Here is a 17592-nt window from a genome sequence, read left to right as displayed (position 1 = left end):
GGTCTGGTTCCACTGTCAGAGAATAACCAGGCTGCCTCAACAATCTTCTCCAAACAGCTTGATCTCACTGCCAATTGGTTGCCCTTGTGTAAAGTGAAGAGTGCCCTGTCTTACAGGGCCTATACATATGAGGCCCCAAGATGGCTCATATATACATGAGGCTCCAAGATGGTACAAAGGCAACTTATTATACTGCCTGCTAGCCTGTCCCTTCCCTACAGCTGCACACACTGTCTCCACATTGTACAACAGCATGAATTTTAATGGGAGCCAGATGGGGCTATATGTAGGCTATAAGCCTTTATCTGTGTTCCTGTGAAGGCCAGCTCACTGAAGAACATGCATGCCAAAAATTCAGTAGCCTCTACCATGTACTAAACATACCATACCTTCATAGAAGTGTTATAAAATGAAATGAATGAAGTGAAGAGATCCAGGTAACGAGTAGTGAAGACCAGTGCAAAGAGAAGCTGGCTTTTCCCAGATATACCTAAGAAAAAGGAAAATAGGTGTCAGGAAAGGTCTTCACAAGCTCAAAGTATAAAAATCCCTTCTATCCAAAAGACTAAGCTATCCAGATTCCCTAGATGCCCCTGAATAGGATCCATGAAAAAAGTTCACTTGTATAAGCTTGTTGGAACCCCATAATACACCCAATTAAATGACATCTATTTGTTCCTCTTATTATTAATTTTTATTAAACAGGATGCTGGACTAGATGGACCACCAGTCTGATCCAGCAGGGCTGTTCCACTGTTCTTATTCAGAGACAGCTACTAAAAAGTGCCACAGAGAACAAAACAGCAAGGCAAATCATACATCCTTTGATTAACAACCAAGAAAAGAGAGACACTGATTAAAAAAAATAATAGTAGTCAGGATGGCAAATTAAAAGCAGTGGACATGATAGAATAGCAATACACAGACTAATGCAATTTCAGTAGAAAAGAATAAAAGTCCAGAAACACCTTAAGGACTAACAAAATTTAATAGAATCGGAGTTGGAGGAGCCATAAAGGCCATCTAGTCCAACCCCTAGAACATCCCTGACAAGTGCTTGTCCTGCTGCTCCTTAAAGATGGCCAGTGAGGGGGAGCTCACCAACCCTCTAGGGAGCTGATTCCACTTTTGAACAACTCTTACTGTACAAGTTTTTCCTAATATCTAGCTGGTAACTTCCCACCCTTAATTTAAACCCATTATTTTGAGTCCTCTCCTCTGCTGCCAACAAGAACAAATCCCTGCCCTCCTCTAAGTAACAGGCCTTCAAATGCTATACAAATAAAATAAAAGCAGATAACGCCTAGGTGTTTGAAGTTATTACAAGGGATGAAAAGTAGAACACAGAACTCAATCACAAGAATCTAACTAAAAGCAAGTTTATTTATAGAAATTATTACACCAAGTCCCAGAATTCCTCCCATCACAGTTGTGGTGGACAAAGAGCTGTTTCTATGGGCAGGGCCTGCCCTTCCACTAGGCAAGTTCACTGCCTTCCCCACTCTTGTGCCAGCTTTCTCACTCTCCTGCCACCTTCCCCGCTCTCACGCTGCCTTCCTCACCTCCATCTCTCCTGCCTCACTGAGCGAGTCAGTGGGCGCACTGCCACAAGGTGGTGCTATGGAGCGGAGAAGCATCGCGCAGGGGGGCCTGCCTAGGGCGCAATGCGCCCAAGGGCCAGCCCTGTCTATGGGAGTCTAGAGTGTGAAACTCTCCGCATAAGTGAACCTGGCGGCTTTTATATTATGACACTTCTGTCCCAGAGGGCTTTGGGGGTAAATTGATTAATGAGGCATTGAATGCTGAGCTTTTACCGATTCCTTTTACCAATTTCTCTGTGGACACTAGCTATTTATTGGCTTCTGCATGGTCTTTTCATTGAAAATTTTGCTTCATGCTAGTTGACATAAGGTTCAAAGGCAGAGGAGAAATAATTGGAAGTCTGTGTCACAGCAACAGACTGGCCCTAAATCTCCATTTTAAAAATTATCCCTGAAGCCACTGGCATCCTGCTGCAGACCACATCAGCTGGTGTGGAGCAGAAAGCCTACCCCTCCTTCCTCAAAAGCCACAATCAGTTCAGCAGGGCTTATTCCCAGGTAAACATGCACAGGATTGGGCTGTTAGGATGCTAGTTCTGCCTATTAAACGCACAGCAAACTAACAAACAACAGTTCTCATTCACTCTGAATGTAAGGATACTCACAGATTTTTCAAATTCCCAATTACTTATCTACTGGACTCTGCAGTTTTAAAAATTGGCTCCAGTAAAATACCAGATGATTAGTCAACTGTGACTGATTCATCTTGCCACAAGACAACATTCTCTTCTCTTTGTAGCGCATACTGTTTGTAAGGAACAAGCTTGAACATAGAAATGCAAATAAAAAATAACCACCACAGTACCAGATTAATACATGGTTCAGACGTGGGCTGCACTCCACAAGGTGTCTGACTGACATACAGCAAGAAGGTGCTTTTGGACTCTACACTGTAATTGCATGATAACAATTCCAGAAAGCATTTTTTTCCAAACTGACTATGTCACAATTTACACATGCCTTAGACTTCTGTGATAGATTTTATGATGGCTGCCCTTGACGATAGTTCAGAAACAGCAACTGGTACAAGCTGGGGACCTTTCTGGGATGCACTGCTGTGACCATTTTTTCCATTTTTCTTATGTCACATTGACTCCCAAATTGTTTTCAGGGCCCTGATACACTGACCTCTAAACACTGAACAGTCTGGATCATAAGAACCTGAGGGACTGCCTTCAACTGTATGCCCAGTCCAAGACATGAGAGCCACATGTGGCATCTCCCTTAAAAAATCAGCCTTAAGATAACTTGAATGGCCAGGTTCTGAGGTAGGGCCCTTTGTACTGCTTTCCATACCTATGGAACATGTTCTCCCAGGAGCTAAGAGTAACCACAAGATCCCTGGTGACCTTCCAAACTGAAAACCTTCGACTTTCAAGTGAAAACTTGTTACCACTTGGGAGTGTATCAGAAAAAGTGGTATATAAACATTTCACATAAAATGTGGCCTATGCTAAAATGCTGAAGGTGGGGAAACATTTATTTTTTGAACAATATTTATTGTTTGAACAATTTCTACTTTTATGATATTTGGTTATAAATTGCACCATGATCATAATAATACTCAAAACAAAAGGTAGTCTAGACATACCAATTTTTTTTTTAAATCACTTGCTGGTTTAAACAAATATATCAGATTGCAGCACAGAATTACCTTCCTTTCCCCAAGACTCCTCAAGGTAATTCTGACAGTAACAACCTTCTGGCATAACAGACTTCCCAAAACATACTAGCTAAGCCACAAGAAATATGATTTGCTTTTAAGAAACCAGCACAAAAAATGGAGCGAGAATATAACTGACATCTCTCTCCCAGGCAGCTCTGTTTGCCACACCTTCCGTTAGCTGCCACGTCAGACTAGGCCAGGAATCCCAATTGAGAGCCTATTCTCTTCAGTCTTGATTCAGTCATTTGCTCCCAATTTTCAACTGCACTTGGCAATGCAAGTAAGAAAGTTCTGCCAAGTGTTCAAAAATCCTGCTGGGTCACCACTTAACCCTTTCAAAGGAAGACAAACATAACGACTGCAAATCATCACAACCAAATCTAAAAACAAAAAGAATTCCATCAACCAAAGAGCATAACTTTTGGAGCTTGCAACAACTGTTATTTTGTATGAAAAGCTGATCTCTGTGCAATATTTCTGTTAGATAAAAAAGGAAAGTGTATTTGGTAAAGAGAGGTGAAAAAACAGCTTCAGGTATTTCAGACCTATTTCTTGTCCACAGCAATATTTTTTCCCCACTCCCAATCTCTAGGAAAAGCTGTAGGCTGTAGAATGCAATTCCCTTTCACTCACTTGTAAGTTAATTCATATCACCTTCATATAGAATAAGTGTAGAAAACCGTTTCACGCTTCCTGCAGTTCCATTATATCAGACACACAACTGTCTGTGGGGCACCAGGAAATTCCTCCTATGGCATCTCCACAGTTACACCACATTGCTGAGTCTTTTGATGGCAGGAAGGAGGGCAAGCTTATTTGAACTGTACATGCCTCATTACTGCAGAGTGAGACTGCCTCGATTTTGACCTTTTCCCAAGACTCCAATTGTCTCAGTTTCAATTTCACCTGCACCTCTCTGTATCTGTGCCACTTAATTACTAAAAATATATTTCTCCACCCTACGGAATCCTCGTCTCTTACAGCACCATGGAGAAAGAATGACCTAGCTTGTGTTAATTCTTTTATACACACACACTATCAGGCTGTGGTTCAAAATGAACTTTGGAAGTGCCTCATGCATGCAAACTTGCCCTTACTCTGGAGAGCAGTGAGCTGCCTCAGGAATGCCTTTTCTTCAGATCAGTTCCCAGTCCACCAAAAGGATTGCACTGCCTCCAAACAGAATGGCCTAAGTGAGCCCTACAAATCCCTCTCACATTAAATTCAACCTCCTGGCATTTCAGCTTTTATTTTTTTAAAAATAGCACTCCAAGGCTGACCGTGAGAACAAAGCATCACACTGCTTTTTAAACAAAGAGAACACCCAGAACAACTTGAGGAATACTTCCCCTCCCCAAAAAAGCAGCACCCCCCAAACCACACCACACATAAAACTGTATCCTTGATGCTTCAAAAGTGACATCACTCCTCCTCACAAGGAAACAGAGACCAGAATGAGAAATGCCTCTGCAACATCCAGGCTCACGACAGAGAATATGAGGGCTCTATTTCCATAACCCCCAAAGTTACAAAAACACAGAACAGACCTCCCCCCCCACAGAGAGCCCCCTCACTTTCCTCCATCAGACCCCCCTAGTACAAAAGGCCCCCCTCCAAAAAAATCGGATGCTTCAAAACTGACAGCACCCCATGGTGGAACGTCCTCCCCCCCCCCCCCAATAATACCAGGAGCTTCAAATAAAACATCCACCTTTCGAGAAAACGGGGCCAACTTAGAAAGAACTGTCCACCCACTCCCCATTCAAAAGCTCTACCTCCCTCCCCCCCTCTAATAACCCCTAAAGCTTCAAAAGATACCACCACCTCTCTGATTTAAGTATACGTGGAGAAGGTCATACCTTAACAATAACTCCCCTCCCCCTAAAAATCTCCCATGCTTCACAATTGACACCATCCAGGCCTGTAGCTACAGGGGAGCCCGTGAGGGCCCTGCTCCGACTTCCTGTTGGGTGCCCCTGACCTTCCCCCTCCCCCCTCATGGGTGTAAAAGCTGAGAGACTGGGGGCTCCCCCTCCTTCTCCCCATGATTTAAATTGCATGGGAGAGGTACCTAGGAGCAGCCGCTGCTCTCCCCAGACCTTTAAACGGAGTGGAGGAGCAGTAGCTACCACTGGGTACCTCTCCCATGCAATTTAAATCACTGAGGAAGGAGGGGATAGCCCCCAGCTCCCACCTCTGCTAGCCCCCAGGTGGTTGCAGTGGTGGGGAGGGGGCAGAAGGGAAGGTCACTGAGTCGGGTGCCCTGGGTCAGAGCCATGGTGGCCAGGGGAGGGGAGCTGTTAAGTGCCCCCTGACTTAACATCCACCTTTCGAGAAAACGGGGCCAGCTTAGAAAGAACTGTCCACCCACTCCCCATCCAAAAGCTCTACCTCCCTCCCCCCCCCCCTCTAATAACCCCTAAAGCTTCAAAAGATACCACCACCCCTCTGATTTAAGTATACGTGGAGCAGGTCAGACCTTAACAACAACTCCCCTGAACTGAAGGTTTGAGCTTTGAACTTCAGGGGGAAAGAACCACAATTACAAACGCACAGGAACTGATTATATCCCCCCCCCCGACTTTTAAAGTCTTGACTACGGGCCTGACACCATCCCTCACCGTGGGAAATACCACGGCCCCCCCCTCTCTCTCCCCACGAGAGTTGAGCGCCCCCCCGGCCCCAGAGCCCCCCCTACTCCCAAGAGCTTCAAACAAGCCCCCCTTCAAGAACAGGGGACAGACCTAGATTATCCCTGCCCCACCCCCAAATAACCAGTTCAAAATCTCCCCCCCCCCAAAGGCGGGATTGTAATTCCTCAGGAAAGGCGTGAGGGAAAGCGGTGCAAGGAGGCCTCGCCCCCCACCCCGCAACGCACCGGCGCAGGAGCGGGTCTTCCAGATCTTGAGGAGCAGGATGATGATGGCCGCCAAGTGGGACAGGTCCCCGGTGAGGCGGAAGACGTTCATGGCGGCGGAGCGGGACTGGGGTGGGGGGGGGAGAAAGGCAGCGCCGGGGAGCCAACCGAAGATGGCGAGAGCTCAGCGGGCACCGAGCGACGTGGCCCGGAGACGTGGCCAGAGACAGACAGCGCGGGCGCGGGGCACGCCGGGAAAAGAGGGCGCGCGAGCAGCGGAGGAGGGGGCGGTGAAGCAGAGGAAGCCACGCCCTCCCCTCTTGGACGCCCTGGCGGACGCGGGGAGCAGAAAAGGGAGAGCCGCATGTGCGCAAGCGCACGGGCGTCGATCTTCCTCGTTCTTTCTGCCTGCCGCTTTACTGTAGCGATAGTTCGAGGTGGGCGGCCTGTTGGTAGGAGGCGATAGAGCGAAGTTAAGAAGTGTCCAGCGGCACCAGAGATGCCTCAGTAAATTCTGCACAGTTAGAAAGGCATCTTTTATTTTATTTATTATTTATTTATTTTTTTCGATTGATAACCTCCCCTCCCCAAGAATGGTCTTAGGGTGGGTAGCATATAACGTTACAACCAATTTTACACATTTATCTCCTACTTACAGTAAAGCCTGTTGTAGTAGGAAGAAATACAACGGGTCCTAGAAAAATGTCAGGGTGGGGTGGGATGATGAATGTGTAGGTGGCAGGAAGGAAGATAAACAGAATGAGAGAAAGAATGATAGGGAGGAACGGTGGCTCAGTGGCAGAGCATCTGCTTGGTAAACAGAAGGTCCCAGGTTCAATCCCCGGCATCTCCAACTAAAAAGGGTCCAGGCAAATAGGCGTGAAAAATCTCAGCTTGAGACCCTGGAGAGCAGCTGCCAGTCTGAGTAGACAAGACTGACTTTGGTGGTCCCAGGGTCTGATTCTGTAGAAGGCAGCTTCATACGTTCATATGTTCACCTCTGCTAGTCTCTCATCCTCCTGCTTAGCTTCCATGATCTAATTGGATTGCATGCCTTCGTGTGGCCAGGGGAAGCTAGCGCTTCTGTATGTCACCCGTTATGGGAGTGCTTCAGCTGCCGTGCTTGCTGGCGGTGGACCTCAGTTGGGGATCAGTCAGTCTCACTGCTTTTTTTCCAGGCAAAATCCATCTTACAGGGGTTTCTAGAAGACTCGGGGCAAGCAATGGACACTCTGAAAAGCTTTGAGCTGGCTGGTTTAGGCGCCACTCTTTGCACTTTGAACTCCACAGAGATTGCAGCCATCAAGCCTCAGGAATTTGGGTATGACACTACACTTTCCCATTTATTAAGGCCTTTTAAAAGTGATATGCAAATAGCATTAAATGTGTGGTGTGTTTCCCATCAGGTTTTTCACACCTTTTTGCCTGGACCCTTTTTTGGAGATGGCGGGGATTGAACCTGGGATCTTCTGCTTGTCAAGCAGATGCATCTCAAAACCGTTGCAGGCAATGACTTTCTATCATGTAGAATACAATAATGTAATTTTCACATGACATTCTTTTGTACACCAGGTCAAAAATAATCACATGAGAATCCATTATGGGAGAAGCAAGCAAAGGAATTGCAGCAATCTGCCTTTCTGACCATCTTGGAATAAACTGATGATTTAGAGAGAATGCTGCCCATCTTGGGAGGCTGAATCTGTGCATCCATTCTGCTGTCAGCAGTGCTTTCCTTTAGTAAAAGGAGCCTTCTTCTGATGCAGGCAGCTTTTCTACTGACAGAAGAGGCTTTTGCTTCGTGATGACTCCTTGAGACGGAGAAAAGTATCCCATGGATTTAGGATCCAACACACTGCTTTTGCTGCACTGGCACTAACAGAAGAAGTAGTGTAGAAAAGGTTTTGCATTGTCATATTAGTGACATTGCTACAGGGATAGATTTAGGTGGGTAGCTTTGAAGTAGTGTGGGGGGGGAATTGAGTTCAATGACACCTTTAAGACCAACAAAGTTTATTCAAGGTATAAGCTTTCCTGTGCAAGCACACTTCTCCAGATATATTGAAGCAAAATCTCATAAACCATTACATACAGGAAAAGGGTAGTTTAGTTGCCAGGAAGGACCAATTAAGAGTCAAAACAGAGACAGAAACAAAATTGAAAATGACCAGTCCATACATACAGGTAGAGGGTGAGCAGCAAATTATCATACAGCATAATGAAGATGTTTAACAGATTCAATGATCAAACAGGAATAAGAAGCTTAGTTTATATGGTAACCCTTTGTTTGGACTCAATTCTGGGGCAAAAATAGTGAAATAAATAAATGTCAAAATTGGAGATTGTAGTATTTTTAATTGTAGAACACTGAGAGTAATTAATTGAGGTGAATGCTCCCTCTAAGCTGTGGAGTCTTGTGAGAAAAAAATTCTACTTTGTGAGCTACTGTCTTTAAAGTTGTGAGTGAAGGATTTGGCTACTACATAAATTAGTTTGTTCTGGGGCCATAATTCCCTGCCCGGGTGCTGGGTGGATGAAAGGGGCGGTGGGGTTGCTGTGCCTCGCTCCAAGGCTATCTCCCTTTCCAGGGGAGGCAGCCGGGAGTGAGGCTGCGGCACCTCCTTTGTCCACCCGGGTCAGCGTGGCCTCGCTCCTGGCTGCCTCCCCTGCAAGAGAAGGCAGCCTCAGAGCAAGGCTGCTCTCCTCCAAGCCCAGCTAGGAACCACACACTGGAGCACACTCCAAGCCCAGCTAGGAGAGCACACACTGGAGCACAGTCCCGCCACTCTCAGCTTCCTGGGTCTGCGACTCAGGAAGTCAAGAGCAGCGGAGTGGTGGGAAAGGGCACCTTAAGACGTTGAACTCATCTGTTATGGGGGCCGGATCTGACATAAATGTGACCTTGTTGGATCAGGCCATGTATGTCATAAAATGTAATGCCAGGTAGTGGAGATATAAACTTTATAAAGGATACAGACAAACACAATTAAATATTTTTTTAAAAAAACCTTTTAAAATAAAACATGCTCAAAAGATTAGCACTCTTGCAAATTTTGTTTATTTAACAGTCTCTGATAACTGACACCTCTTGCTCTGAATTATTGCATCAAAATCTGGAGACAATGTCTGCGCTGTAGCAATCTTGAGTATGCTGTTCAGGTGTTGTTCAGGTGTGTATCTGTAAGTTGCAAACCTACTTTTGATTTATTGACATCCATTACAGAAATCTCATGGTCAATGCTTTGAGCTTAAGACCCAGAGGAAAACATGAAATGGCTGGGCATTGTGAGCTTTTGGACGTAAGTCACTTCATGTGCTGGTCAAGAATATGTAAAGGCACCATGACACACTCAGGGCCATGTGTTTCTCTACAAAACTATAGTCTGCAGATAAATAACTACAACTCCTATGAGGCAGTGCAGGAATACAGAGACAGCAATTTATAGTGGTAAGTATCAGCCTACTTATCTGGGAAGTCTAGGTTAAAAATCCCCAGTCTGCAAAGGAAATGTGCTGGGTAAACTTGGATGGGATCAGGACTTTTTTTTCTTTTCTTTTTTCTTTTAGCAAGAATGCACAGGAACGCAATTCTGGCTGGCTTGGAGTCAGGGTGTGTGGCCTAATATGGAAATGAATTCCTGCTGGGCTTTTTTTACAAAAAAAGCCTTTGCAAAACAATGGTGATGTCAGGGGGGGTGGCCTAATGTGCAAATGAGTTCCTGCTGGGCTTTTTCAATTTTTATAATTTTTATTGATTTTAACTACAGAGAAAAGAAGCGTGAGCACAGATACATTATAAAGGGGGAAGGGTGGATACAAAATGGGAAAGACAGAAACAGAGGAAAATACAAATATATCAATTACAGATCTACTTCCAGATGAAATACCCAACTCTTTCTACCCGCAAGTATAAAATTCTCCCCATATATTTTACCATCTTTATCTTTCATTATAGCTTTTTTTACTAAACTATTACTTAAAATATAAGTCTAAACAGTTCTTCTTCAGCACAGTCAGAGCAGTCTCAACACTGAGCTGGCTGGCTAAACTTAACCATATTGAAAGCACAGACTAACTTGTTAATTTAGCAATATCAACATTAGAGTAATCATATGAAATATCATGAAGGCACAAACAGACTTGTTAATTTAACAATATCATCCTAGAATAAACATATGAAACCAATGTCCTTATCCTTAACAAACTAAAAATAAAATATAATAGTTTATCTGTCTCAGTATGAACAGTTTCTCCAAACAAACATACTAAGAGCAGATCTACCAGATAAAAAATAATTGTGTTGTCTGCCCTCTTAACAATTGATCCAAATTAACTGTTTATTTATCTAACGTTTTTACAAAACCTTTCCATCCTTAAAATCTCACTTGAACTTTTAAAATCGCATATCAGTTCTTATTAACAATTCCATATTTAATTAACCACAGAGGAAACAACAACTCAGAAACCCTTCTTCCTGAGAAAATTTTCACATCTTGATTTTTACTACTTAACTCAACCATATTGAAAATACAAACTCGCTTATTAGTTTAACAATATCATCATTACAGTGAACATAAGAAACAAATATCTTTATTAAATGCAAATCTACTAAATTGGAAGATAATTATGTTATCTACCTTCTTAAGAATATAGCCCAAAAATCTCACATAGCCTTTTAAAATATAAGTTCTTATTGTGAGTTCCATATCCGACTACCCGCAAAGTCTGGCGAATTGCAAGTTAATTTCGTTATCTACCTTCTTAAAATTTAATCCAAATTAATTATTTATTTACTTAAAACTTTTTTCAAAACTTTTCATTCCTTTAGCTCTTATATCCATATTACTCTAAAAAAACCCCAATTTAATATCACCCAAACGTCACACTTTGCCTTTTAAAATCACATGTCAGTTCTTGTTGAAAGTTCCACATCCGACTATCCACAAAGAGAGAGAGAGTTCAAAAATCCTTTCTGAAAAGTTTCCACATCTTGATTTGTTGGCTAAGATACACCTTCTTTCTCCTTAATGCAATCATCCCTCTTGGTAACGGTAGGAAGAATTCCACGTCATTTGTTCCTCTCAGCAGAACTTCAATCAGTCTCGATTTCCGGTCTTGTTTTTTAACTGCACCATAAGGATCCATTTTCGTTTTCTTTTGTTTATTTCACAGCGGATCACTCTCCCCTTCTAATTCCACAGATGTCACCAGAATCTCTTTAGCACTCTGCTCATGTAGATTTGAGATTTCGCTAGCTTTCAGCATAAAGGCTCCCATTTGTTTTTTAATCAACTCCATTAATGAACCAAGATCCTGTTTCAGAGAAGTAATACTCCGTAGTATGTCTTTTTTTATAAAACATTTCACTTGGCAGTGCCATTTTTCTCTGTAGCAAACTCAGTCTCTTAATCCAAGTTGAAAAGTAGCTTAAAGACCCAGTTAGTCTGTAATTCCAAATCTCCTCCAGCTGTGATTTTGAATGTTATCATTTCAGTTACAGTCGGACAACAGAAACAAATCTCTCTAAAATATATCTCGGTTTTGTTCAGACCATATTGCAGGCAAATAATAGTCTCTTTAACATATATCCAATTATAATCCGGGTCAATTTAGGTATTTGTATTCAGTCCAATTCAGATCGTTACTGTGACGGAAAGCAATGGGTTAAGCATAAGCTGAAGACGCACAGGGCTGCGTCAGGTGACCTGAGGGTGGGGGCAAAGTGCTCTGAGCTCTCAGGGAGGGAAAAAAAGTTAGTTTAGTGAGAGAAACTGCTGAGGCAGGAGTTCAGTCAGTTGGAGTCTGACAGAGTGGAGGCCTGTCAGAGAAGTCTGTCAGTGGGGACCTGACAGAGACTGAGAGGGTCAGTTAGTGCCGGCCAGAAGGGCTAAGAGGGCAGTTGATCCTGTGAAGAAGCTGGAGACGGAGACGGGGAAGTCTTCCAGAGACTGCCAGCTGGACAAAACCAGCCAAGAGGGCTGTGTGTGTGTGAGTCAGTTAAGACCAGAATGGTCACAGACACCGGGAAACTACTCTAAAGATCTAGTGAGGAGGCTGAGGGAGTGGATGTGGGTCTGAGACACCAAGAAGGGCTGAGAGGAGAGACTCCAGTTGAGGGGTGAGACTAGACACATTGATCCCAAGAGGCCAGACCTTGGCTAGAGGTGGAGAGTGAGTTGAAGGGAAACTGTGAACCGTGTAACTGTGAAAGATCCAAGAAAGTAAAAGTGACTGTAAGCTTGAAACAACTGAACAAAGAATAAGCCTGTGTAAATATCTCCCATATCCCCAGTTAAGACTTTTTGTTATAATAAATCTGTGGTTTAAGTTAAAGTTCTCGTGAGCCTATATATTTTGTGGGAAGAATAAACAAAGCTGCTGGGGTCCCATCAACAGAACAAGTAAAAATACCCCGAAGAGACGAAAATATAGAGATCCAGTGAGGCCGTGAGGTGGGCGCTGCTATAAGTCCACTATCGTTTGTAATTGGCCTCTTTGTTCTCCATTAAGAGAAGGGGCGAACTGAACCTCATTAATGGTTTCTTCCTGGGATATTTTCCCCCAACCCGACAATTCAGTTCCCGCACACTCTCCCTTCTTTGCAATTAAAACCAAATTACCCCTGTCAAAATAAGGTTTTAGCATGTTTACATGGAACACTTTACATTGTTCACCATCTTCACTTAAATTCACAACATAGTTCACGTTGGAGACCTTATGGGCGATGGTATAAGGTCCCTCCCAGGTCCCTCCCAGTTACCAATACTTAAAGTTGCTCTTTAACTTTTCGAAGCCTCGTTCACAGGAAAAGTAGGCGTGTAGTCGACCTCTTTCCCTTCCTTTGAGCTACCCGTTTGTTATGTAAAACGACCCATTAGCCAGTGGTATTGAAAGCACACTTACTTGCCAAGTAGAATTGCCATGCTTGGGGTAGAGAAGCGATACATTAAAAGCTTATTGAAAGGAGAAAAAGCAAGTGGTTGGGCGATCACCTTTTTCTGCTGTGTCAGCAATCATGGCGGCGGAGCCTCGGGGCATGCAAGAAGGCCAGGAACAGCCACCGCTATGCCCCTGGCTTCCTGCAAAAGTCTCATGCTGAAGGAAACCCCCCCCCCCAGGGTCTCCCTATGGGGGTGCCACATCTGTGGCACCCCTCCAACCGCCTGATTCAGAGGTGCCACAGGAGGACGATCCACAGACACCCCTGAGCTCAAGGCAACATAACCTGGAAACTTGTTGGGCTTTTTCTACACCTCCTCCCCACCCCCCACCCGGTCTGGACACACACTCTCAGCCTAATCCACCTAACTGGCTTGTTGTTATTCCTCATCTAAATAGTTCACATTGCTTTCCTACTGAGAAAGACTGGATCATGAAGGCATGAATACAAAGAAAAGGGGAAAGCAAACCCAGTTGCACCCAGGAGAGCACTGGCATAACGAGCCAACAAAACTCTCTGTGTAGCAAGGCAAAAAGCTCATACCTTGAATGAAACTTTATCTTAAAGGTGCTTTTTTCTATTTCTCTAGTGGGATTGAAGGAACTGGGTAGGGTTGCCAATCCCCAGTTGGTGGCAGGTGATCCTCTGGACTGGAGGCCCTTCTCCCGCTTTAGGGTGAGCAGAAAGTATCTGCTGGGTACTCCATTATACTCTGTGGAGACTGGTCCCCATAGGGTATAATGGAGAATCAATCTGTGGGTTTCTGTGGGGCTGTTTTTGGAGATAAGAGGCATCACATTTTCAGCATAGCATCTGGTGCTTCTCCCCAAAAACCCCCTCAAGTTTCAAAAAGGTTGGACCATGTGGTCTAATTCTATTAGCCCCCAAGGAAGGTGCCATTATTTCCAATGGAGGGAAGGCATTTAACATAAGAACGTAAGAGAAGCCATGTTGGATCAGACCAATGGCCCATCCAGTCCAACACTCTGTGTCACAAAGTGGCCAGAAAACCCCCAACTGCCATAAGGAGGTTCACAAGTGGGTCTAGAAGCCCTTCCACTTTGCCCTCCCCCAAGCACCAAAAAGACAGAGCATCACTGCCCCAGACAGTTCCAACAATATGCTGTGGCTAATAGACACTGATGGACCTCTGCTCCATATTTTTATCCAATCCCCTCTTGAAGCTGGCTATGCTTGTAGCCGCCACCACCTCCTGTGGCAGTGAATTCCACATGTTAATCACCCTTTGGGTGAAGAAGTACTTCCTTTTATCCATTCTAACCCAACTGCTCAGCAATTTCATTGAATGCCCACGAGTTCTTGTATTGTGAGAAAGGAAAAAAAGGACTTCTTTACTTTGTCCATCCCATGAATAATCTTGTAAACCTCTATCATGTCACCCCGCAGTTGACGTTTCTCCAAGCTACAGAGCCCCAAGCATTTTAACCTTTCTTCAAAGGGAAAGTGTTCCAAACCTTTAATCATTCTAGTTGCCCTTTTCTGGACTTTTTCCAATGCTATAATATCCTTTTTGAGGTGCAGTGACCAGAATTGTACACAATATTCCAAATGAGACTGTAGCATCGATTTATACAGGGGAATTATGATATTGGCTGATTTGTTTTCAGTTCCCTTCCTAATAATTCCCAGCATGGCATTGGCCTTTTTTATTGCAATCGCACACTGTCTTGACATTTTCAGTGAGTTTACAACGACCCCAAGATCTCTCTCTTGGTCAATCTCTGCCAGTTCACACCCCATCAACTTGTATTTGTAGCTGGGATTCTTGGCCCCAATGTGCATCACTTTGCACTTGGCCACATTGAACCTCATCTGCCACGTTGACGCCTACTCACCTAGCCTCAACAGATCCCTTTAGAGTGCCTCACAATCCTCTCTGGTTCTCACACCCTGAACAATTTAGTGTCATCTGCAAACATGGCCACTTCACTGCTTACTCCCAACTCCAAATCATTAATGAACAAGTTAAAGAGCATGGGACCCAGTACTGAGCCCTGCGGCACCCCACTGCTTACCATCTTCCACTGCGAAGACTGCCCATTTATACTCACTCTCTGTTTCCTATTAATTAGCCAGTTTTTGATCTACAGGAGGACTTGTCCTTTTACTCCATGTCTCTCGAGCTTACTAAGGAGCTTTTGATGAGGAGCTTTTTCAGAAGCTTTCTGGAAGTCAAGGTAAACAACATCTATTGGGTCCCCTTTGTCCACATGTTTGTTCACTCCCTCAAAGAACTGTAACAGGTTAGTGAGGCAAGATCTTCCCTTACAGAACCCATGCTGCGTCTTCCTCAATAACTTGTGTTCGTCAATGTGCCTACTCATTCTGTCCTTGATAATGCTTTCTATCAACTTTCCCGGTATTGAAGTCAGGCTGACTGGCCTATAATTTCCCAGATCTCCTCTGGAACCCTTTTTAAAGGTGGGGGTGACATTTGCTACCTTCTAGTCCTCAGGAACAGAGGCAGATTTCAATTAAAGATTACATATTTTTGTCAGGAGACCCACAAGTTCAACTTTGAGTTCTTTCAGAACTCTTGGATGTTTGCCATCCGGACCTGGTGACTTATTAGTTTTTAATTTGTCTATCAGTTGTAGGACCTCCTGTCTTGTCACCTCAATCTGACTCAGGTCTTTCAACACCCCTTCCAAAATTAGCAGTTTTGGAGTGGGCAAGCACTTCTCATCTTCCACAGTGAAGACGGAGGCAAAAAAATGCATTCATTTAAAAGGAATGTTGTCCCCTTAAATGTGATGACCAGAACTCCCTTTGTTGTTCAGTCATGTTTGTCACACCCCCAAAGTCTCCTGGCTCCACCCCAAAGTCCCCAGATATTTCCTGAATCGGACCCAGCAACCTTAGAACTGGGCAAAGGAAGCTCTGGTTCTTTCCCTCCTTCCCCACGAGACCAGGAGGGGAAGGAGCCTCATCCAATGGAGAAAATAGATGCTTTGCTCTGTAGCTTCTGTATGATCGAGCAAGCCTGGGAAAACAAGCTGAGATGCATAAGGAAGCGAGAGAGAGAGAAGGACGCAGGCAACAGTGAGTTGCTTGCAGGCCTGCTAAGAGCCTTCTGGGGGCCTGATCTATCCCATGAGCCACACCACTGCTCTAAGGCATTATACTCTGTGGAGGGCTGTCCCCTCCCCAAACCCTGCCCCCCCCAAATCTCCAGGTATTTCCAAGCCCAGAACTGGCAACCTTAACCACAGCCCACATAATTTTCTGCCTCTTGATGACCCCAGATAGAGGCAGAACTCTCAGCAATAGTCTTTGCATGCTCCTGGAATCAAAAAAATAAGGCCAGCATCAAAAGAAGCCCATCTCAAACTAAAACAGGGATAGGGTTTGTGTAGCTAAATAAAGAAAAGCATCAACTGATCATTTTATTATCTTCCGAACTGGAGAATAGCAAAGAGGAAAATATTTTAAAAATGTAAACTGCAACATTTAAAATCACAATTCACAATCACAAACTCAGTCCTGAATAAGCCTGTCTTCAGCTGCCTCCCAAAGAGCGAAAGCGAGGAGGCCGTGGGCACATCCATGGGAAGTTGCTCTGGAATTGTGGGGCTGCCACCGAAAATGCCCAGTCTTGTGTAGCCACCAGGTGGGCTTCTTTGATTGGCGGGGGGGGGGGGTCAGGAGGGCCTCTTCCTCTGATTTTAATTCCCCAGGCAGGAACATTTTGGGCATTCAATGAAATTGCGAAGCAGTCGGGTTAGAACGAATAAAAGAAAGTCCTTCTTCACCCAAAGGGTGATTAACATGTGGAATTCACTGCCACAGGAGGTGGTGGTGGCTACAAGCATAGCCAGATTCAACAGGGGATTGGATAAGCATATGGAGCTGAGGTCCATCAGTGGCTATTAGCTACAGTGTATTGTTGGAACTCTGGGGCAGTGATGCTCTGTATTCTTGTGCTTCCGGGGGGGCACAGTGGGAAGGCTTCTAGCCCCACTGCTGGACCTCTTGATGCACTTGGGGTTTTTTTTGGCCACTGTGTGACACAGAGTGTTGGACTGGATGGGCCATTGGCCTGATCCAACATGGCTTCTCTTATGTTCTTAAGACACTGAGACTCTGCAGAAATCTGAATATTTTTTTTTGTTCATTTGAAATTGTTCATCAGGGCTTTTTTTGTAGAAAAAGCCCAGCAGGCACTTATTTACATATTAGGCCACACCCCCTGACATTGCCATTGTTTCACACAGGGTTTTTTGTAGAAAAAGCCCGGCAGGAACTCATTTGCACATTAAGCCACACACCCTGACACCAACCTGTGACAGGGCACCTTTAAACAAGAGACTCATAGCTGAGCTCCTAAAAAAAAGCAGATTAATGAAAACAGACTGTGAAAAAAACAGTCCTAACACAATCTTGCCCCCAAGTAAATTAAATTGGGGCTTCTTTCAAGTTAGTGTATGTTGGATTGCAGGCTTGGAATTGATCTGCACTGGACTACAATGGATGTACAAAGCTGCCTTATCCAGGCCTTTTTTGGTAG

At 44.4% G+C, this 17592-nt stretch overlaps 1 protein-coding gene across 1 annotated transcript in view; it reads right to left on the bottom strand.

Annotated features, from left to right (window-relative positions):
• Positions 1-6411, bottom strand: part of KDELR2 (KDEL endoplasmic reticulum protein retention receptor 2) — a 29406-nt gene extending 22995 nt beyond the window's left edge. The window contains exons 1-2 of the mRNA XM_060260484.1: positions 6146-6411; positions 390-490 (exon numbers count right to left, since the gene is read on the bottom strand). Of these exons, the coding sequence (XP_060116467.1) occupies positions 390-490; positions 6146-6236 (192 nt within the window). The 5' untranslated portion in view covers positions 6237-6411. The remainder of the gene's footprint in view (positions 1-389; positions 491-6145) is intronic.
• Positions 6412-17592: the final 11181 nt, after the last annotated feature.

This window comes from Heteronotia binoei, chromosome 20, assembly GCF_032191835.1.
Source record: "Heteronotia binoei isolate CCM8104 ecotype False Entrance Well chromosome 20, APGP_CSIRO_Hbin_v1, whole genome shotgun sequence".
Lineage (NCBI taxonomy): Eukaryota > Metazoa > Chordata > Lepidosauria > Squamata > Gekkonidae > Heteronotia > Heteronotia binoei.
This window is presented reverse-complemented; position numbering and strand designations above follow the sequence as displayed.